Source organism: Protopterus annectens, chromosome 9.part0 (assembly GCF_019279795.1).
Source record: "Protopterus annectens isolate FY-2018-M chromosome 9.part0, PAN1.0, whole genome shotgun sequence".
In the NCBI taxonomy this organism is placed as follows: domain Eukaryota; kingdom Metazoa; phylum Chordata; order Ceratodontiformes; family Protopteridae; genus Protopterus; species Protopterus annectens.
In genome coordinates, this window is record NC_056743.1 from 3,739,417 (window position 1) to 3,763,344 (window position 23,928).

The 23,928-nt window shown below is 46.1% G+C and overlaps 1 protein-coding gene across 4 annotated transcripts in view; it reads left to right on the forward strand.

Moving 5' to 3' along the window:
• LTO1 (LTO1 maturation factor of ABCE1) overlaps positions 1–23,928 on the forward strand; it is a 601,160-nt gene that overhangs the window by 141,250 nt on the left and 435,982 nt on the right. For all 4 annotated transcript variants that reach the window (XM_044082516.1, XR_006366191.1, XR_006366189.1 and 1 more), the window contains exon 2: positions 7,478–7,583. In XM_044082516.1, coding sequence (XP_043938451.1) covers positions 7,478–7,583 — 106 coding nt within the window. The remainder of the gene's footprint in view (positions 1–7,477; positions 7,584–23,928) is intronic.

The following is a 23,928-nucleotide window of genomic DNA, read 5'->3' on the forward strand; positions in this document are numbered from 1 at the left end:
TAGATTGATCCTGACGTGACTTTGAATGTCTGAGATTCTTTGATCTGTAAGGGTAGCTGACATCCGAACAGTGTTTAAGTTTGCGCCTATGAAAGTAATAGACTGGCAGGGCAATAAGGATGATTTTTCGGAGTTGATAGAGATGCCCAATTGAGAACAAAGATTTATTGTGTAATCCCTGGCTTGAAGAAGCTGATGCCTGGTGGTGGCTGAAAGGAGCTCGTCGTCGAGATACGGAAACACCTGGAATCCTTGACGTCTCAGGTGAGCCGTGAACACTCTGGGGGCTGTAGTGAGACCAAAGGGCAGGGCTCTGAACTGGAAATGACTGGACCCCAGCCGAAAGCGGAGAAATCTCTTGGAGCGTCTGTGAATTTTTATGTGATAGTACGCATCCTGAAGATCTATTGAGCACATCCAGTTGTCCTTTGACTGGAGTGACCATTCGGAATCTTGTCTTCCTCACAGACTTGTTGAGTCTGCTGAGATCCAATATCTGTCTCCAGTCTCCCGTCTTCTTGGGGACCAAAAAGAACCTTGAGTAGATTCCGGGCTCTGAATGATCTGTTGTAATTGGCTGAATGGCTCTTTTTTGCAGAAGTTTTAAGACTTCTAACTCTGCAATTTCCCTTAGACCGGGTGGTACATCTGGAAGGGAATTTGAGTGAGAGAAAGGACTTTCCTCGAAAGGAATTTTGTAACCCTCGGATATGATCGACTGTACCCATCTGTCTTGAGTGAGGGAATGCCAGGCTTCTGGGTAACAGCGATAGTCTTCCCCCCGACTGCCTCCAAGGATGGACAGTCAGGCAACATCTCAGGGATGCTGAAAGGGCTTGTCAGAGAGAGGCTCTCTGCTTCCCTGGTTCTGCGGACCCCCTCTGCCTCTAGAGCGGCGTCTGTTATTGTTACCCCCTCTGCCTCTAGGGGTAAACTGACCACGTGAATCCGGCGTGACTCCTTGGGATTTGCGGAACCACAACCACATTTTGCCACCCTTCTGTCCTTTGTGGTAAGGTCTAGAAGGGGTGGAAAAACGGACCCCTACGGCAGAAAGTCTTGCCGTCCTGCTCACACCTGGTCAACGTTTCCTTCACTTGAGGGCCAAACAAAGCAGAACCATCAACGGGAGAGTTTGTGAAGGACGCCTTAAAAGGATCTGCAAAATTACAGAGCCGCATCCAGGCTTGGCGCCTGAGCACCACTCCTGTACCTGCGGCCCTATTCGCTCCATCTTCTGCATATGATATCAGTCGATGGAGGAGTTAGCAATAGAATTAAGGGTTCCTAGCTGCGAAGCAATTTTTTCTTGAGCCCCTGCAGCTGTCGGATCCTGTACTACTTCACCTAGCTCCTTAAGGATATTCCTCTGGAGTCTGGTGAAGTGACATAGGTAGTTCAGCGAACGCATAGCAAAGGTCGCTGAAGAGAACATCCGCTTGCCATACCTATCCATAGTCCTGGAGTCATTAGGAGGATGGACAGGAACGGAAGGATCTGCAAGTTCCTTAGTGGCAGCTGCCACCACCATGGCATCAGCAGGGACACCTTTCGTGAGGAATTGCTTGTCCGAAGGGGCAGTAATAAATTTTGAAGGCCTCCTAGGGACTGGCTCTACAGAGTCAGGAGCAGCCCAAGCCTTTCGAGCAATCACCTGCATGAGGGGGTCGAAAGGCGGAGACACCCAGGAGGTGGAGGGCCGAGATCCAAACGCCTCCAGGTATACCGACTCATCCTCAGAGGGATTATTGGAGGGCCAGTTTCCCCTCTCTTTAAGGAGTTCTAGGATGTCTGAAAAAGAGACATCCTCAGAGGGGGATCTTGGGGATCCCTCCGACTCATCTAAGTCTGTATCTGAAGTGATACTCAGGGGAGTCTACGTGTTTCCTCTTACAGGTCCTCCTGCGCGGAGGATCCCCTGACTGATCAGGAGAATCCTCGGAAGAGGGGGTTCTTCCCAGTGAGGAAACCTGAGGCGGAGGATCTCTGGGTCCGGGAGCAAGAGAAGTGGCAGAGATATCGACAGGCACCATAGAGGGAGGAGCTAAGGGAACAGACTGCTGGCTGAGTCCAGTGGCCAGCACACTCTTCATCACCTCGAAGGCTCCCCTCCCAGGGAGGTCCGAGAGAACGCATTCCGAAGAACCAGTAACTCCAGGGTCCACCGAGAGGGAAGGCTCCGAGGCAGATGTCGGAGCCGAGCTCACCAAGGCCGAGGCTCCAAGGGGAAGAGTGGGGTCGGACAAGGGTCCGATGCCACTCACCCCCTCGGAGGAGTCCAGGGAAGCCCGACCACCGAATCCCTCCTAAGGAAGGTCTCGAAGAGGAGATAAGAGTAGAGGCTGAAGGAGCAGAAGGGGGTATCTGTCCCTCAGCCGTAGCAGAAACCATTCCCGAAGACTCCAACTCCAAACTCTGGGGTAGAGTCGAAGGAGGAACTGCAATGGGGTGTGGACTAATAGTCGTCTGTTGAGACGGACTATGTAGCATCTGGGCCAGTGCCTGTGATTTTAATAATCTACTGACCACTCTCTCTAAATCATGGTCAGAAAGCCTGGATGACCTGGATGATCGGCTCCGATGGCTCCGTTCCGAGAGGAGAGGAGATGCCGGAGCCGAGAGTATCTGTTCCAAGGAAGGGGACCTAGACCTCTTCCTCGAAGGAACTATCGGAGCAGACGAAACCATGGAAGCTGTCGGAGCCGATAACTTTCTGGCACCGACAGAAAGTTTCGATGCTCCGGCCGGAGCCGATACAGACATAAAAGTAAGGGTGTCGGAGCTGGTCGGCGCCGACACCGAAGCCTGAGCCACATGGTGATCGGAGCCGACACCAAAGTGGCCAAACCAGAATCGGCACCGATAGCCATCGGTGCCGAAGGTTTGTGCAAACCAGAATCGGCTCCAGCCGGAGCCGATCTCGACTCTGAAAGAGTCGGAGCCGAGGCCGCAGGCTTGGACACAGAAGCCTGGGCCTTGGAAGACTTAGAAGTCTTAGATGGAGCCGACTTAGCCGGAGAGCCCTCCGGCTTAAGTAGGCCCCTCAAAATAAGCTTATTTCTCCTTTCCTGCAGGACTTTCTGGCTAAAAGAATGACAAATCGCACAGGAGTCCTGCAGGTGGAGAGGTCCCAGGCAGTATAAGCAAGAAGTGTGACAGTCTGTCAGAGACATCTTCTGACAGCACGAGTCACACTTCTTAAAGCCTGAGACCCTTTCCTTAGACATGGTGTAAAAAACACACACACACAACACCTGTCCAAGAAATATTACAATCCCCAAAAAAAAAAAAAAAAAAAAGAGAGAGAAAAAAACTATTCTCTCACAAACACACACACACCCTAACAAGGGGGAGGATGGGATGGGAGAAGGCCTGACTAAAAACTTTAAAGGAGAGAGGGAATTTTGGTCAGGAAAGGACTAAAACTAGTCTAAAACTATTAAATTTAAGTTTAAAATTAACTTTAAACTGAAAAAGGGGCAATAGCAGTAGTGTATAAATCACTTACAAGGAGCTGGTAAAAGGAGGACCTCATCAGCGAAGCGGCAAACGAGATCTGGGTACTTACCGCCTTGCATCATGGGATATGGGGCTGCCTCGAGCTGGTAAGTGACTCTCGAGCTTAGCAAGTGCCGAGTCGGAGCCGAGGATCGGCTCCGAACCCATCAAGCAAGAATGAAGGTGAGATTGACAACTTAACATCTAAACTTGCGGGAAGATGGGCAACACTCACAAGCTCGCTCACACACATTGCTAAAGGAAAGGGAGCAAATCTGATATCAATATTTTCAACATTTCAAGACCTGTTTTGTTAACTAGATTAGGCAAACTATTACACATTCTGTCACCATATTTTACACTGTTCAAAAATATAAACAATTCCACGCAGAATGGTACTTGCTCTATACACGAACAATGCTCCAGTTAACACATTTCACTATAAAATGTAAACAATTCCACACAGAATGGTACTTGCTCTATACTCGAACAATGCTCCAGTTAATACATTTCACTATAAAATGTAAACAATTCCACACAGAATGGTACTTGCTCTATACTCAATGCTCCAGTTAACACATTTCACTATAAAATGTAAACAATTCCACACAGAATAGTACTTGCTCTATACTCATTGCTCCAGTTAATACATTTCACTATAAAATGTAAACAATTCCACACAGGATGGTACTTGCTCTATACTCGAACAATGCTCCAGTTAACACATTTCACTATAAAATGTAAACAATTACACGCAGAATACTTGCTCTTTAAAATGTAAACAATTCCACACAGAATGGTACTTGCTCTATACTCGAACAATGCTCCAGTTAATACATTTCACTATAAAATGTAAACAATTCCACACAGAATGGTACTTGCTCTATACTCAATGCTCCAGTTAACACATTTCACATTGCCATTTTTCTGCTACATTGCACAATTGAGCTGCTGCTTTTATCTGAGTTGCATTACAGTATTCATAGCCACAAGCTCACCTTTATGTAAACGCATTTTGAAAGTCTGGAAAGGGCTAACTTCCATTTCAAATAAAGTTTTGGTAGAAGTGCTACTGTCACCTTCCTCATAAATTAAGGGAGAGAAAGGGAAGTGGAGACAGACTCAAAACACACACTTGCATATGTTAAATGCCATGCGGTCTGTTTATATATATATATATATATATGTTTATATATATATATATATATATATACATCTCAATACATCTCTCTCTCTCTCTCTCTATATATATATATATATATATATATATATATATATATATATATATATATATAGATATATATATGTGTATATATATATATATATATATATATATAGATATATATATGTGTATATATATGTGTGTGTAAAATCTAGATAAATATATATATATCTATATATATCTAATTAATATGGATCTAGGACTGTTGAACAAAAGTTCAATGGTCCGAATCCAAAATAACCGAACGCAGTTTAACGAAAGCGGTTTCACCGAAAAAGCACTTTCGTTAAAGTGCGTTAGAAAAAAAAAACACAATCTTTTATACAGGAGGGCAAGCCCCCTGCATCCCCCCCCCCCCCCGTGTGGGGGACTGTACTCCCCCCCACTTCTATATTCTCACTCCGAGGTCGCACTACAGTGGGGAAAAGGGACATTTCCCTTAACCGCACCGTAGTGCGACCGGCACATCGAGCATACTTATCCAAAAGTGCTGTTCAACAGCACTTTTGGTTAAGTATGTTATGTGATTTCTGCTTCAGCAAGAAGTGCCGTCGGATCTGTACGGATCCCACATTATATATATACATAGATATATATATATATATATATATATATAGATATATATATATACATATATATATATATATATATATATATATATATATATATATATATATATATATTATATTATATCTTATATATATACATATATATATATATATATATATACATACACACGTTTAGGGAGACCAGACCTCAATGGTCTATTTATCTCATTTGCTACTGAGGGACCACTTATGGAGCATCAATATCAGTTTGGTTACCATGTCTGCTAATGTTGAATTTCCCCCAGCACATGTGATGCAAGTAGAAAGCGGTTTGAAGCGATCACCCGTTATCAAAGCCTCGTGGCCGCTCTGCAGAGAGGGTGGGAGTGGGTTCTTCCTTACTTGTTTATGTACCAGGCTGCTTGTTCTGATGGCCGCACTGCAGAGAGGGTGCGAGTGGGTTCCTCCTTGCTTGTTGATGTACCAGGCTACTTGTTCTGATGGCCGCTCTGCAGAGAGGGTGCGAGTGGGTCCCTCCTTGCTTGTTGATGTCCCAGGCTGCTTGTTCTGATGGCCGCTTTGCAGAGAGGGTGCGAGTGGGTTCCTCCTTGTTGATGTCCCAGGCTACTTGTTCTCATTACTTCAGCAAACAGGGTGTCTGAATAGCAAGTGCTGTCACCCAAACCTCCCTACTTAATCTTTCACAAAGATTGTCTGAATAGCAAGCGCCGTCACCCAAACCTCCCTACTTAATCTTTCACAAAGATTGTCTGAATAGCAAGCTCTGCACCCAAACCTCCCTACTTAATCTTTCACAAAGATTGTCTGAATAGCAAGCGCCGTCACCCAAACCTCCCTACTTAATCTTTGACAAAGATTGTCTGAATAGCAGGCGCTGTCACCCAAACCTCCCTACTTAATCTTTCACAAAGATAGGGTGTCCCACTGTACCAATCCTTCATGTCAAAGGTCGCCACTACAGCTAATATAAACCAATGCATTCACTTGCCAGTGTTCTTTCCTAACTATTCCAACAAATAATACCTGCTACATTTCTTTGATGTTCACAGACAGCTATGTTTCTGTCTCCATAGGCTGAAACAGTTCAGAAAATCAGAACAGTTGTTTGTCTCTTTCACCTAATCGTAAAGGTCAGGCAGTGTCAAAAGTGACAATAGTGAAGTGGATTACTAGTTGCACTTCCTTTATTTATGAGTAGAATGGTTTGAAGTTGCCTGGTCTTCCAAAAGCCGATTCAACAAGATCCATTGTTGCGTCAGCAGCCTTTTCATGTAGGATTCCTATTGATGACATTTGTGCTGCAGCCACCTGGGCGAAATATCATACCTTCGTGACCCCATTATAGGTTAGATATGTTGTCCAAGAGCAGAGTTCCTTGGTGGTGTTCGGTGCTCCGGCATAGCTTTCCTTGAGGCCACCCAAGAAATGAAGCTGGAGATTCCAACCCTTCAGTGAAGCAGAATGGGAAGGACAAAATCAGATTTTTTTTAGATATGTACTTAAAATAACTTGGTATCTGTGTTGTCCTCTTCTCATTCAGCTTCACCTTCCTGCCCAACCATCCCTCTCTGAAAAATGTTTACTTCTAGAGGATCTGGAACCGCCTTTGTTAGATCTTATGTTCTAGGTGGATCTTTTGATTTCTTATTTTCTTCTCTATATTCTGTTTTATAAGGGGAGCAAACTCGATCTGAGGAGGTGGAGGAGTTGGATCAGAGGATCAAATCCATAATCCATCATTGAAGCCGAATGAGAAGAGGACAACACAGATACCAAGTTACGATAAGTACATAACTAATAATTTCTGCTGTAACTGTCATTTTGCGGGGGTCTTTACCACATTAGGAGCTCATAGCAAACAAATGCAAATGATTGCAGCTGAACAAAAGGCAAACAACCCTTGCATAACCCCATAAGTGCCTTAATGAGAGTAATAAATTCTGAACACACACACACGCACACTGGTCTGCTAGCTTGATTGTTGAGTAGAACACTTACAAGCTTATCACAGTGGTGAATGGTTTCTTTATGGGTTCATGGATTGAATAGAAGTGCTTTCCTCTCTCATTTTATAATTGCATACTAGGCAGACAACTAACTTCCAGTTAAGGTAACTATTGCTCCAAAAAGTGTTCATACATGTTTAATCTTGTATTAAAACTTGCCTCGTGCTGTTCATCTTCCGTAGGTTCCATGGTGAAGGTTATCAGGAAGGCTACAGTGAAGGAAACCATGTTGGAATAACTGAAGGCAAACGGTACGGATTCATTTGTGGTACGAAAATGGGATTGGAGGTAATAAACGTAACGATATTCTAGGCCACAAGAACATGTCATATCTTTGGTAAAATTGCAGTTAATCATAGCATGTTGGAGCCCCCCTTTTAGAGAACTTCTATTTTTTTGTTATAAAGGCTTGTCTTTAAAGCCTTTGTGTAAGGTGCAGAAGCAATTTCATATATTTATATCTGTGTAAGAACATGAGGTGCTTAAAGGTTAAAAGAATATAGCCCTGATTATGATCTGCACTTTGCTGCTCCATTGAAAATGTCTGTCTTTGAAGCTGAAAATTTTGAACTGAATTGGGGAGGGTGGCTCACAAAGTTGTGGGTTTTCCACGATGTTCTTCATCTCACATTGCTGCAGTCCTTACACTTGGGTAGTCAGCTGTCCTCGGTCGGCCCGAATATCAAAGTATAAGGCTGACGTCGGTCAAGGCGCATTTGACTGACATCAGAACGTCAGGGTACAAATGCGCATGACCGACGTCATATCCTCAGTCTTTTTTGCCGCATGGTCCGATGCAGAAGCAGCGTTGCAAGTGCCGTTCGGCGTTATGAAATTTTTCGAATTCGGAGTTTCAGACAGAGTCAAAGTTGGCTAAGTACCCCGTTGGGGAATATTTTAGTTTTTTCTTGCCTCAGTGGTTTACCGGATGTCAGAAAGTGAATAACTGTATTTCTTGTGGGAAACAGATACCGCATAGAGATTATCATACTTTGTGTATTCCTTGTTTAGGGCCTGAGCACGACGTTGTTTGGTGTCGCTCTTGTGCTAGATTCAACAAGCGCACTATAAAGAGAAGGTTAGATTTGCCAGGTTAGTCTTCGGGAAGCGGTGCAATTATAAAATGCCGTCGGATGCTCCGACGCCCGCTTCTTCGAAGAAGCGCAAGGACAAGGCAGCTAGGCCTAGGCTAGAAGAACCGTCCGTACCGGACGCCGGTTCTTTAGAGATCTCGGTGGAGCCGGTGGTTCTGCCAGAGGTTTCTTTGGAGTCCCAGGGAGAGACTTTGTTATTGCAAGATGTGGCCTCTCAGGAGGCAGGCCAGGCTGAAGGGGCTTCTCAGGTTACTGTACTCCCCTCCCTTCCTAGGGTGGTTAGGCCCTCTCCTTCTGTTTCCAAGGCTTCTCCCAGGGGCAGGCCAGGTTTAGCTTCAGTTGGTGTCACCCCTAGTTCTTCAGGGACTGTGCCCAAGAAGCATATGCTTAAAATGGCTGAGGATTTGATTACTTTGATTAGAGGTTCTATGCCCCCTCCTGATAAGAGAGACCTAGGGTGGAACCTGAGCTTGGGAGTTTTGAGCAGGCTTGGATGTTTCAGAGTCTTCGGCTGAAGACTTGCAGGAGTATTCTCCTTATTCTGATTCTGATGTGGATGATTCTACTCCTTCTGCTTCTCCTCCTGAGGATTTTTCTTTTCAGAGACCCTTCATTCCATGAGGGAGCATTTTAAGTGGGAAGGTCAGGACTTCTCTGATTCCAGGAAAAGGCTTAGGGAATTTTGTTTTACCCCAGCATAGGCCTTTGGCTATACCTCCTGTTCTGGATGTGGTGGAAGATGTTTTTGCAGAGGCGTCTCTTAATCCTGATTCTTTGCCTCCTGCTCCTGTTAAACCGGATAGGTATTACAGGGTGCCTGGAGCTCATAAGTATCTCTTCAAGAGTCCTAGGGCGGACCCAGAAACTGTTAGTCAGGGGCCTAAAGGTGTTAAGGCTTCTGTTGTTAAAAATCCGGTTCCTCCAGATAAAGAGGCCAGGGCTTTGGATAGATGGGGAAAGAAGGTTTATACTTCTTCCACCCTAGCTATGAGGGCTTTGAATTGCCAGTTTCACATGTTGAAATACCAAAACTATCTCCTTTCACAATTGAAGTCTAAGGTAGATGCTCTGGCGGAAGGTATTGAGTGTAAAGAGTTACAAGATTTAGTACATGTTTCTGAACAGGTGGGTAAGCATTCTTTGCAATGTGGTTTTGATGCTGTACAGGCCTCGTCTAGGGTGGCTGCCACTGGGTCAGTTCTTCGCAGGCACGCCTGGCTGAGGGATCAGAATTTATCTGACCATGTTAAGTCAAGGATTTTAGATGCTCCTTTGCAATCTGATGTGTTGTTTGGTACTCCTGTTGAGTCAGTCTTAAAGAAAATGGAAGACAAGGCTAAGTCTATGCAGACTGTTTAAGATTTTTTGCAGTTTCAGCCTCCGAAGTTTAGTAGAAATTGGCCTACCAAGGGGTGGACGTATCCTTCTTATGATTCCCAGTCTAGGGGTAGGTCTAGACGTGGTAGGGGCAGAGCTCAGGGCTCTTTCAGGCCTAGAACAGTGAGTTCACCTGCACAGTCTTCGGGTGAGGGCAGGGGTCAGTCCTTTCGTAAACAGACCCAATGACCTACCTTTTCAGCTGCCAGAGCCTGCTCGTCTGGCAGCACCTTTGGGAGGAAGGTTGGCACTTTTCAAGGAAAATTGGAGTTTAATTACCCAAGACAGATGGGTATTGGATATCATACACCAAGGTTACAGGTTTTATTTCCATACCTTGCCTCCTTTCAAAGGCATGCCAGACGTTCCTCCTCAGCAAAGAATAGAGGCTCACAAACAAATTTCTCTGTTACTTCAAATAGGGGCCATACAGCCGGTCCCTATGCCAGAAGTGGGCCTAGGATTTTATTCTCGCCTGTTCCTAGTACCAAAGAAGGGGAACACGTGGAGACCAATTTTGGATTTATCTATCCTCAACACTTATCTGGACATTCCCAAGTTCAAAATGTTGACGTTACAACAGCTTTTACCTCTGCTGGGCAAAGATCATTGGATGGTAACTTTGGATCTCAAGGAGGCTTACCTTCATGTTCCTATCAGACTGAGTTGCAGAAAGTATCTGCGTTTTGGCTGGGACTTCTCATTATCAGTTCTCTGCATTGCCCTTTGGCTTATCTACTGCCCAGAGTGTTCACGAAAGTTCTGGCTCCAGTGATAGCTTTCTTCAGGCTAAAAGGAATACAGATCTATCCTTATTTGGACGATTGCCTGATTCTGGCTCAAGGAAGGGACGAGCTTCTTCATTTGGAATATGTGATAGCAGTGCTAAGATGCCTGGGGTATTCTATGAACGAAATAAAGTCCAGTCTAGTACCCTCTCAGGACATGTGCTTTCTGGGTGTAAGACTGAATACAGCATCCCAGATGGCCTTTTGACCCCGGACAAACAAAAGAATCTTTCCCTTTACTTTCATCAATTGTCTCATCAGTCCAGGCTGACTGCAAGGACAGTCCTTCAAGCCTTGGGGTTCATGGCATCTTGTATTCTGGTGCTTCCCAATGCCAAACTGCATATGAGGAAGTTACAATGGTATCTCAAAAATGTATGGACACCACTGCCAGGATCTGGACACTGTCATTCAAATAATACCTTGCATTCAAAAGGAATTGTTGTGGTGGGCTCAGGAATGTCACCTAAACAAGGGACTCTCTGTGACCCGGCCAGAGGAGAGTCAGATTCTAACGACAGATGCCCCAGACAAAGCTTGGGGAGCTCATCTGAATGGAAAGTGGATACAAGACAAGTGGCCTGCCAGACTCCAACATCTACATATCAACTTGAAGGAGATGTTAGCAGTCCAGTTTGCATTAATAGCTTTCAAGGATTTACTTCTTCCAGGGCAGGTGTTGATTCTAACAGACAACACAACTGTCATGTGGTACATCAACAAGCAAGGGGGAACACATTCTTATCCTCTATGCAGGCAAGCAATGATTTTGTGGGAGACTGCTCTCAGTTTACAACTAAATCTTCAGGCAAGGTTTCTGCCGGGAGCACAGAACTCCTTAGCAGATGTTAAGCAGACAAATCATGGATCCCCACGAGTGGAAATTGGATCCTCATGTATTTCAAAAATTGACAGTGTCATGGGGAACTCCAGACATAGATCTGTTCGCTTCTCCACTAAACCACCAGCTGCCAAAGTTTTGCACTAAAAGGTTTCATCCCACAGCTTGGAAAGTGGATGCTCTTTCTTTCAATTGGAGCAATCTTCATGTGTATGCCTTTCCACCTCTGCCTCTCCTCCCAAAGGTACTACTAAAGGCCAGACAGGACAAGCCAAGGATGATTTTGATAGCTCCAGATTGGCCTCGACAGCATTGGTACCCATTACTGAGAAGCCTGGCAGGAGCCTCCATGGCCTTTGCCTTCGATTCCACACCTGTTGTCTCAGGAGGACAGTCATTTGCTCAATGTCAAGCTTCACTCTCTTCACCTAACAGCCTGGCATATTCTGTTTTGAACCATAGTGGGTCTCAACTTCCACAGCAAGTTTTGAATGTTATTTTGGAAGCTAGAAGGCCTAGTACAAGGAAAGTGTACGCAGATAAATGGAAGAGATTTTTATTTTGGAGTGCAGCAAAGGATTTTGATGTTTCTGAGCCTAATTTAAGTGTGGCTCTTCAATATCTTACTGAGTTACTGGACAAAGGTTTGTCCTTCTCTTCTATTAAGGTTCATGCTGCAGCAATTTCGGCTCACTATGTTTGTGACCCACCATTGTTTTCTCATCCTTTGTTCAAGCAATTTCTTAGAGGGGCAAAGAATATAAGACCCCCACGTAGAGCTCCTACTCCTGCTTGGGATCTCAATTTTGTGTTTGAGAAACTCACTCTACAACCTTTTGAGCCTGCAGCTACTACAGAGTTGAAATATTTATCATGGAAGACTGCTTTTTTGTTGGCCATTACTTCTGCAAGAAGGGTTTCTGAGTTGCAGGCCCTTATGGCGGTTGAGCCTTTCTTAATTTTCCATAAGGATAGGGTATCTTTACGTACTAATCCTTCCTTTATGCCTAAAGTGGTTTCTAGTGTGGCTTTAAACCAAACTATTCATTTGCCTACTTTTTATGCAACTCCCCAAAATAAAGGGGAAAAGATTTTGCACACTTTAGATGTACACAGGCAGTTGCGATATTATTTGGACAGAACTAAAGGGTTCAGGCAGTCTCAGCAATTATTTGTTTCTTTTGCTTTGAGTTCTCAGGGCAAGCCTGTGTCAAAACAAACTATTTCTAAGTGGATTGGGTTTTGCATTGCTTTCTGTTATTCCCATCATGGCAAGGAGATTCCAGCTGGGATTAGGCCTCATTCCACTAGGGCTACTGCCACTTGACAGCTTTTTAAGGGGTGGCAACTAAGGATATTTTGGAGGCAGCTACTTGGAGTTCAGTGCATACCTTCTCTAGGCATTATCACCTTCCACTTTACTCTAAATCTAGGGCTGGTTTTGCCACTGCTATTTTGCAGGGCATTTTGGCAGCTCCTGCTTCTTTATAGTTTTGCCATCCTCCCTTTCCTCTGCTTTGGGATTCTACCCAAGTGTAAGGACTGCAGCAATGTGAGATGAAGAACATAGTACAGTTTTGTACCTACCATAAATGTAGATGTTCGAAGATCCACATTGCTGCAGTCCAATTTACCCTCCCTCCTTCCCCTCTGTGGTTAGAGGTGGTTGTGTGGGTTGGGTTGTCAATATGGTATATATTGTGTATATTGTACATATTATTACTGCAAGGGTGGTTGGTTGGTTGTTTGCTGTCTTTTGGCTTTGACCTTTCTTTTTAGGGTCTTCTGACATCTGGGGCAAGAAAAGACTGAGGATATGACGTCGGTCATGCGCATTTGTACCCTGACGTTCTGATGTCAGTCAAATGCGCCTTGACCGACGTCAGCCTTATACTTTGATATTCGGGCCGACCGAGGACAGCGGACTACCCAAGTGTAAGGACTGCAGCAATGTGGATCTTCGAACATCTACATTTATGGTAGGTACAAAACTGTACTTTTTTGCACATAACTAACTATACATCCATGTGGGTTTTGTCAAGTCATTCTGATTTTGTCCGACCTGCAACTCCAGGTTATCCCTGCATGTAATATTTACTGTAGCCCTTGTGGCTACATTGTTTTTTTCATAATGTTTATAGCCTGCGGGAGCTTGCCCCGTTTGCTGTGTGTGAATGTGATGACATATTTGTGTACTTTTTGTCATTCTTCATTGGAAGAGTAAATGCAGCTAAGAAAACCTTTAGTTTTCCACTTTGTGTCTTCAGAATGCGTCACTTCTTTATTTCACTGCCTTGAGTATATAGCTTCGGCAAGCCTTACTCATCAGACCTATTACACGTTCATAAGTCCAGTGGTGTCAAAAACAACCACTTAAGGGATCTCTGTTGCACACCCTAAATAGAACATGTTGGAGGGATAGATTTGTATCGGAGAATACCACATAAAACAAAATACTTCTCTTACACTATTCAAATATAATTTGAATTAAGGATGGGCAACTACAAATTCACCCCAGTTTAGCATCCATGTCCCTCGTGGATTGGGGCAAGAAATGTCCCAACATATCTTTATTCAGCCTATCTCTGGGTTATTCATATAAGTACTAGAAGCTACCATAGGAGCATAAGGCTAAGCTTCTTAAGATGCTTACAGTTCATTAGCTAAGAAAGCATGTATGAACCTATTAAACATGTCATGATGTTTATTTTGTGTGGATCCTCGCCATTTTATTCTTGAAGAGAGCAAAACACGACATTGCCTTTCAGTTAGTAAAACTACAGGTTTTCACCCCTTGTTTTTGCATATCCAGCCATGCAGGACCCCCCCCCCCCCCTTACAAGCTACTCTGCCTGTGGGTTGGTGTACGTCACTGATGCATGCAGTACACTGTTTAACCCCTGACTAAAATGTCTGTTTTCCTTTTCCTGTCTCAAACAATCCTTTGGGTTACCATGTAGAAAAGTCAGGAGAACAACCTCCGTTTCCATATGGTAACTTTGATCTAGTGTACTTGAACAATGCTGTTAGGTGTAGAGAATTTGACCAACTGTCCTGCTGTAATCGTGTAATGTTATTTTACTGTTTTACTTGGACAATACATGCAACCTGCTATTACAGTATATTCTTAAAGGCAGAAGAGTGAATACATTACCTTGGCAAAACCTTACCATCCTTGAACTCATCATAGCTTTCTGTGAAGAAATTTTAGCTATTCAAAATTTAAACATTGTGCACATTTTACAGTTCATTAGTGTTTTTAGTAAAAGGTAAGAATTGTTTTTAAAGCATGCTGTTTTGTGGTTATGGAAGCAAAGGTCTACCACTTAAAAATCATCTTAACTACCAAGTGCAAAGTAAGCAAGCTTTAATCACTGAACAGTATACATAACTATCAGTATAAAAAATAATTCATAGTGTTTCCTGTCAGATCTACCACTTAAAAATCATCTTAACTACCAAGTGCAAAGTAAGCAAGCTTTAATCACTGAAGAACAGTATACATAACTATCAGTATAAAAAATAAATGTGATAGTGTTCAATCTCGCCGTTTGTTTTTACACATGGGTTTGGAGCCGATCCTCGGCTCCGTGTCGGCCGCTTGCAAGCTCTGCATCGAGAAGAAGCTCGAGACAATCTAATACCCACAATCCCCCTCTGCCTTTACCTCAGATCTAGTTTGCCGCTGCTGCGTTCGCATCGCTGGGAGCTAGCTCGAGCATCTTAAGTTAAGATATAACTTATTTTTGTTATATTTTATTGGATAATTTGTTCTCATAGACAACAGAAAGGATTAGTTGATATACTGAGTGTATGTGTGTTTGAGTAGGTTGAATTCTCGGTACCGTTAAGTTTATTAATTGGTTAGAGTTTTTCGGGGCCTACCAACCCTACTTAAATTTGACACCGGACTTGACTTTTCGATCGGATTTGACTTTTTTTCACCGGATTTGACTATTATACTGGACTTGACTCTTATCTTACTTGTAAAATGTCTGATAAAGTGAAATCAGGTTTTAAGCATTGTCAGTGTGGCCAAAAAATGTCAGTGACTGACAACCATAGTTCCTGCGTCTACTGCCTTGGCTCTCTCCACTTACAAGAGGACTGTTCAATCTGTCACTCTTTTAGTGGGAGGGTCATGACTGATAGGCGCAGGAAACTCATGGACAGAGGATTATTAAAACCTTCTTTTCAGGAGGCTCTGGATGCTTCTGACCAGGCATCGAAATCCTGGAAGGAATCGAAGACGTCGGAGCCCAAGTCATCGGCTCCGAGCTCTTCGAGTAAAGTTAGATGTTATGTGATCCTATCTCGCCTACATTCTGAATGATGGGTTCGGAGCCGATCCCTCGGCTCGATACGCTATGCCAAAGAGCGAAGTCTCTTATTGGCTGAGCTTACTATATCCCAGGATGCACCACCACCAGTCCCCAGATCTCGTTTGCCGCTTCCTGCAAAGACGTGGTCTCGAGCTGGCTGGGCTGAGTAGCTTTTATTATCTACTTTTTCTGTCAGTTTTTTGCTTTTATATCACAAAAGCCGTTTTAACGGCTATTGCTGCCTTTGTGTACGTTTGAGTAGTGAAATTTGTTGTGTGTGATTGGGTTGAGTTTGTTTCGGCCCCCCCTTACAATCCAGGGCCTTTTTGGTCAACCTTTATAACTGAAGTTTTTAGTGGTTTAAAGTTCCCGGTTATTACAGCTAAGGTTGTGTTTTACTATTACTGTAAGCCTTGGGTTTTGTCACAGAATCTACAGTTGTTAAATTTCCTGTCAGAAATTGTTTAACATCATGTCTCAAACCCCTAGGCCTTGGGCTTTAAAAATGTTCTAAATGTGCTTTTAAGATGTCTGTTACTGATGACCATCTACTTTGTGTATATTGTTTAGGGGCAAAGCACTTGCAGGAGTCATGCAGCGTATGTCACGCTTTTTCCTCAAGGGTCCTCCAGGAGAGGAAAATAAATTGATTCTCAAAGGGTTAATTAAACCCTCTTTTGAAGAAGCCTTGTCTTCCTCTCCGGCTCCTGCCAAAAGAGGGCTTGGTTCCGACCAGTCCGTGGATCCGACTGCCAAGACCTAGGCAGGCCTCTCCTTCGGCTCCAAAGACTTGAGCCGAGGTGAAACGGTCTGCCTCGATGCCTCAGTATCGACTCCTCGGGCTTCGGAGCCGATAGCTGGGGCATCGAGAGGCGTCACCGTCGGCTCCACTGCCTCGGGCCGACAAGGGTCGCTCAGACACTTCCTCCTCGGCGCAAGTCTACCTCGGCACCGATGGAATCTGGTGTGTGTTTCCTCGGCGCCGATTCTCATCGAGTCGCCTCGAGCGGTCCCCTAGTCCCTTGGGGCCGAGGAGAGGTCTTCGAACCCGTTCTGTTTCCTCTCGGTCTTGAGAATGTCGGATTCTGATATAGACAGGGTGCTCCAAAGACTGTTCCAGTCCCAGTCTTCCAAAAATTTGTTTCGGTTCCGACCCAGTTGGCTTGGAGCCGATGACCATGCCACCCATTGCCATTCCTCCTCCGACTGCTTGCTCTGTCGAACAGGTGCTCTTGGAGCCGGTGGAGATCTCAGGGTCGGCTCCGACCCTTACTCCAACCCGGCCTCGGGTCCGAGTTTGTACGCTGGACTTCTTCGGCTGGACCGAGGGTGATGTTTGGGACCTATGCTTTCGGTTCGAGCCTCCCTCTCGGTGCTTGACTGCGGGACTTCCGTCTACCATCATGGCTCCGGAGACCGGACCTCCCAGGATTCTGGGGGTCCGGCTTTCAGGGCCATGAGGAGTGCCTTGGCCAAATCCTCTTCGCCATCTCTCGGTTTTACCAGCACCTTCCTGGGCGTGGAGACTGGGTCTTTGGCAGTTCCCTGTCCGTAGCCAGCGGAGCCCGAGGCCTGAGGTTACCCCAGTGGGGTTCCCCTCCTCCTGAGGGTTCTTGAGTTGTCTTCAGAGGAACCCCAAGGAAGAGATCGTGCAAGAGGAAGCACGGACTCCCGAGTCTATTACATCGACACTGATATGGATGATGCGGAGGGTCCCCTAAGTCGTCCTCGGATGATGTCTCTTTGCAGACATCTTAGAGATCCTCAAACAATGAGGCTGGATGTCCAAACCCCTCTGCGGACGAATCAGTGCTCCTCAAGGCCTTTGGGGCTCAGCCCTCCGCCTCCTGGGTGTCTCCGCCCTTGACGAGCTTCTGGATTTAGTTTGTCGAAGGGAACATCCGGATACCGTGGAACCAGTCCCTTCGTCCAAACAAATTCTTATCTGCTCCCCGAGAAGGAGTTCCTTACTAAAGTGGCTGTAGATGCCATGGTGGTGGCATCTGCTACACAACAGGACGTGGCAGAGGCTTCAGCGTCCATCCATCCTCCTAATAAGGAGTCTAGGAGTATGGATAGGTGCGGAAGCGCACCCTGACTTCAGCGGCCTTTACCTTAAGGTCTCTGAATTATTTGGCACATTTTACCAGGCTTCAGAGGGATCTGGTCAAGGAGTTGTCAGATTCCCTCTCGGGTAACCTACCTGAGCAGCTAGCCCAGTCCGTTAGCTCTCAGTTGGCTATCCTTACGTCAATTGCTAACTTCGTCCATGAGGCTCATTTCCTATGCGCCGAAGGGTAGGCGGCTGCAGGCACAGGCGTGGCTCATTAGACAAGCCTGGCTCGTGTGTCAGTTTGCGGAGGCCTTCAAGTCTTCCTTCACGGCGCTCCCTTTGATGGGTCCTCATTGTTTGGACCCAAGGTGAAAGACACCCTTACCGCTGTGAGCAAGAGGGAAAATTATCTGCCGTGGGCCCGTTATTCCACTCCCTTCGGCCTTACCCCAAGGCCAAAGGAGGAAAATGTGGTTCGAAAATCTATAAGTTTTCTCCCAACAGCAGGAAGATTCCTCGTCCAGAGGCAGAGGGGGAAATTTTTCAGGAGGCGCCGTCCCAGAGGTGACAGAGGGCCCGCAATTCTGGAGACCCTTGAGTCCTTTGGCTCTTCAGCCTCCCACCGACATGAGGGATTGCCCAGCTGTGCTGCTCGAGCCAGTCGGGTGTCGTTTGCCAAGCACCTAAAAGCCTGGGAGTCAATCACTCAGGACAGATGGGTGCTTGGATAATTGCCGGAGGTTACACCATCCCATTCAAATACTCACCCCTCCGTCCAAGAGAATCCCGGACCCACCACCCAGTCAAGGGAAATAGCAGCCAGAGCTTTAAAGCTGCTAGAAAAGGAGTCATCCAACGGTCCCCACAGACCAAATCGGATCAGGAAATTACTCCAGGTTCTTTTTAGTGCCAAAAAAGACAGGGGACCTGAGACCAATATTGGATCTCAGCAGACTGAACCTATCCGTCCACGAAATCCAAATTCCGAATGGTCACGTTGCAATCCATTCTCCCATTGTTGGAGAAGGATGTTTGGATGTGCTCCATAGACCTCAAGGGCCTATTATCACATACCGATACATCAGGCGTCCAGAAGGTATCTGCGCTTCAGCGTGCGAGTCAGTCAATACCAATTTTGTGCTCTGGCCTTTGGTCTCACCACAGCCCCCAGGGTGTTCACCAAGTGTTTGGCAGTAGTGACGGCTCACCTGAGGAGTCTTGGATTCCAAGTGTTTCCCTATCTCGACGACTGGCTCCTGACTGCCACCACCAGGCATCTACTTATGGACAACCTCAAAGCCACCATCTCCTGGGTGTTTCCCTAGGGATTACATTCAATTGGTCAAAGTCTGTCTTGCTGCCCTCTCAGCGCATAAAGTTTATAGGAGCAGAGATAGACTCAAGATTGATCGCGTCTTTCTTCCTGCCGAAAGGATCCGAACTTTACAGGGCCAAGTTCAAGCTCTGATCTCGAGATCCAAAGCCCCAGCCAGGATGGTCCTACAGGTTCTAGGCTCAATGTCTGCCACGGTACTTTTAGTTCCTCTAGCAAGGTTACACATGAGGATTCTTCAGTGGCTCTTGTCAACTCAATGGTCCTTTCAAGATCTTCCCTCAATCATCACATCATGATTACGGAAATATGCAAAAGGGACCTTAGCTGGTGGCTTCAGACATCCAACTTGGATCAGGAAAACCCTTTGTTCTCCTCCAGTGGTTACCCTGACGACAGATGCCTCCCAGATAGGGTGGGGGCATTGTCTGGGCAGGCTAGTTCAGGGCTCCTGGCTTCCGGACGAAGCTCTTCTCCACATCATCGTGCTGGAGATGAGGGCTGTACTTCTATCCCTACAGGCCTTACACAAGTTTCTTCCTCAGGGCATCATCGCCATCCACACAGACAACATGTCGGTGGTTTGGTATCTGAACAAACAAGGAGGGACCAGATCATATCCCTTTGCAGAGAGGCCATGAGAGTGTGGGAATGGGCTGTAGCTACCAACCGCTTCTTGGTAGCGACCCACATCCAGGAAAGTCAAATGTATTGGCGGACAAATTAAGCAGGACAATTCTCTCTCCTCACGAATGGTCTCTAAACCGCACAGTAGCAGCCCAGGTTTTCAAGAAATGGGGGACGCCGTGCTGCGACCTATTTGCGACTCCACAAAACACCAAGTGCCAAAGGTTCTTCTCCTTGATTCCACATCAAGAAGTACCAGCCATGGATGCCCTAGCACAACCTTGGCCAACAGGGTTACTTTATGCTTTTCCTCCAATTCCACTCCTTCCCAAAGTTATTCAAAAAGCTTCTCAGCTTGGGTCTTCAATGATTCTGATTGCCCCATACTGGCCTCGTCAGATATGGTTTCCTTACCTGAAAAAGCATGCAGTGGACGATCCGTGGACCTTAGACCTGATCCGGATTGCTAATCCATCAGTCGGGACATTGGCATCAGTCCCTTCAATCTCTGAAATTGACAGCTTGGCTCCTCCACTTCCAACCTTAGTTAGAAGTCACACACTAGACCGGAAGTTGTTCACATTTTATCTTCGCCCACAAACCCACCACTAACAAATTGTACCTCAGTAAGTGGAAGAGGTTTGCTATCTGGGCTCAACTCAAGGGCTTAGACCCTATCACTGCTCCTGTCCCAGAGGTTTTGAAATTCTTAACATCCCTGTTTAATCAGGGATCTTCTGTCTCAACTATTAAAGTTCAACTAGCTGCTATCTCTAAATTCCATGAATCCACGGATCCTCCTTTGATGAGCAGCAGACTATGCAAAACATTCATTAAAGGTGCGAGTCTGTTAAGACCACCAGTTTTCATCCTGCACCTCCGTGGGATCTTGATTTGGTGCTTGGCGCATTAACATCTCCCCTTTGAACCGGCTGCTACATGCGAATTAAAATATCTGTCTTGGAAAGCGGCATTCTTAGTGGCTATTACTTGCAAGAAGAGTCTCAGAGCTTCAAGCCCTGTCTATTAAACCACCGTATTTGATTTTCCACAAAGATAGAGTATCACTTAGGCCTAATCCATCCTTTGTCCCAAAGGTCTGCTCTAGTTCTGTCTTCAACAATCTCTAGAACTACCAGTTTTCTTTCCAAAATTCTCTAATGAAGCAGAATACACTCTCCATAAATTGGATGTTCACAGGCAATTACGCTTCTATTTAGACAGGACTCAGCAACTTCGTAAGTCAGACCAGTTGTTTGTGTCCTTCTCAGATAATAAATTGGGCCAAACCATCACAAAGCTACAATCTCAAAATGGATCAGAGATTGCATAACTCAGGCCTATTCTTCTTCGAATAAGCAACTTGCATCATCTATCAAAGCTCATTCTACCAGAGCTATGGATACTTCTATAGCTTTTCATTCCAAGCTCGCTATATCGGAAATTTGTGCTGCGGCTACTTGGTCCAACCCGCACACTTTCATTTCCCACTACAAATTGGATGTGGCATCTAAGGGGCGAGCATCATTTGGTTCCACGGTACTCAGGAGTGTTTTCCAGTGAGCCACCCAGGATTCAGGTGCTAGGGGCGCTGTCCCATCATTCAGAATGTAGAGATAGGATCACATAACATCTTTTAGTTATGTACTCACCATAACTTCAGATGTTTGGGATCCATCTACATTCTGATCTACCCTCCTTCCCCTGCCTTGCAGATCAGAAGAGATTGAACGGTTTTGAGCTCCACTGTTTTTATCTTGTTTCATCTGACGATGTTATATAAGCAGGGTATGCATGTGTGCATGTATGCGGACAAACTAGATCTGGGGGACTGGTGGTGGTGCATCCTGGGATATAGTAAGCTCAGCCAATAAGAGACTTCGCTCTTTGGCATAAGCGTGCTTAAGTCGGAGCCGAGGGATCGGCTCCGAACCCATCATTCAGAATGTAGGCGAGATGGATCCCAAACATCTGAAGTTATGGTGAGTACATAACTAAAAGATCACCGGTTCCACAGACTTCGGGGCCGAGTGTTCAACTGGTGTCTGTTCCTGAGCCTCGAGTCTTGGAACCGGTGATGGAGCTCCCTCCTTCGACTTTATTGAGGTCGGCTCCGTCTTCGGTTCCTTCGACCCGTTCTTCTTCCAAACTCTCCGATGTCGATGTGGATGTGTGGTGCAGAAGTTATTGGAGCATTAGGCCCTGTGCAAGCTTAGTTCTGTGTCGACCCAGTGGGTGTCGACACTTGAGAGCCTGCCAGTGTCTCCATCCATTCCTCCTCCAAGACCTGTCCAGTCTTTGGAGCCGGAAGAGGTTGATCTTCTGATTGTGGAGCCCTCGGGTCCAGAACCGTCCTTTTCTCGGTCTGTTCCTCTCACCTAGACTCCGTCGTTACCCGATACGGAGTCTCGGGCCGGCGATCTGTCCTTGGTTCCGGGGCGAGTCGAACCGGCGTTCGGTTCCGACTCTTCCCCTCGGGGCCTCGGCGGATCGATTCGGCTCCGTCCTCGAGTCGATGCCTTCGGTGCCTGTTTGGGTATTCTTCCCATTTCTTGAACCGGAGATTCTTGATTCGGGACCGGGGTTCGACCTAATGAGGAAGGTGTTGTCTACCCAGACAACCACATCAGTGGAAGCAACCTCTCCTCCCCATAAAGGGCCATTATCCTCCTCTGCACCCGGCCACATCCAAGCGTCGAGCACCAGTGTCTCAGCCACCTGGAGGTGCCCCTCTTCCTCGGAGGCTTCTTGGATGCTCCCCACGAAGAAGTCCCTAGGAAAAGATTGTGTAAGAGGAGACACTTGGATTCTCCACAAGAATCCTTGACATCCGATACTGACTTAGATGAGTCAGAAGGGTCCCTAAGTCACCTTCAGAAGATGTCTCTTTTTCGGACATATTGGAGATCCTGAAACAGAGAGGTGACTGGCAGTCCCTTCCCCTTCTGAGGATGAGTCAGTTTTGCTGAAGGCATCGATTGCTCGCCCTTCTTCCTCCTGGGTCACTCCGCCCTTGAATTAATGGAACTTATTGCTCAAGGGTGTGAGGCTCCTGACACAGTGGAACCAGTCCCAAGGAAACCCAATAAATATATCACTGCACCTCAGGACAAGACCTACCTAACAAAAGGAGTTCCAGTGGGCTATGGTGGTGGCAGCGCCACGAAAAAGAGATGTCGGAATCTTCCTCATCTGTCCATCCCCTAATAAAGATTCTAGGACTATGGACAGGTATGCAGCGCATTTTTAGTTCAGCGGCTTTTCCATGCGATCCCTGAACTATTTGACCCATTTTACACTACTACAGAGGATCTAGTCAAAGAGTTGGGAGATACCCTCCAGGGTACTACAGATGCTGCTGTCTCAGAGAAGGTGACAGCGCAACTTAATACCCTTACATCCATTGTGAACTTCGTCCATGAGGCTGATTTTTACGCAGCCGAAGGTTCGAGTAGGGCAGCAACTTCCAGCGATTGCTCTTCGCAGACAATCCTGGATGCGCTTATGTTCATTGCGGGAAGCCTTCAAGTGTTCCTTTACTAACGCCCCATTTGGCGGTGCCAGTCTCTTTGGCCCCAAAGTAAAGGGGACCCTTACCCGTGTGAACAGGAGGGAAAGACTCTTTCTGCTGTCGGAGTCCGTTTTCCACCCCAACCAGACCGTACCCCAAAGGGCAGCGTGGTGGGAAAATGTGGTTCAAAACCCCAAGGATCTTTCTCAGGCACACAGGGTGATGCCTTCTAGAGGCAGAGGAGGGGCAGAGGTGGAAGGCGCCCTGGCGGCAGAGGGGTCCGCAGCATCAAGGTGACAGGGATACACTCCCTGGTAAACCTTTCCAGCACTCCTGAGAGGAGGCCCGACTGTCCTGCTCTGGAGGCAGTCGAGGTCCTTAGCTTTATACCCTCAGGCCTGGCAAAATATAACTACAGACAAGTGGGTAAAGCGTAGTTACCAGAGGTTACAACATACCCTTTCTATCCCATCCCATTCCAAAGAAAAGACTCCCAGATGTACCGCCCCATCTGAGAGCCAGCAGCTATAGAAATTTCAAAGCTGCTAGAAAAAGTCATCCAACCAGTCCCAGCGGACCAGCAAGGATTCGGACTTACTCAAGGTTCTTTTTAGTTCCAAAGAAAACAGGGGACTGGAGGCCCATCCTGGACCTAAGCGACCTCAATACCTTCGTCAAGAAAGAAAA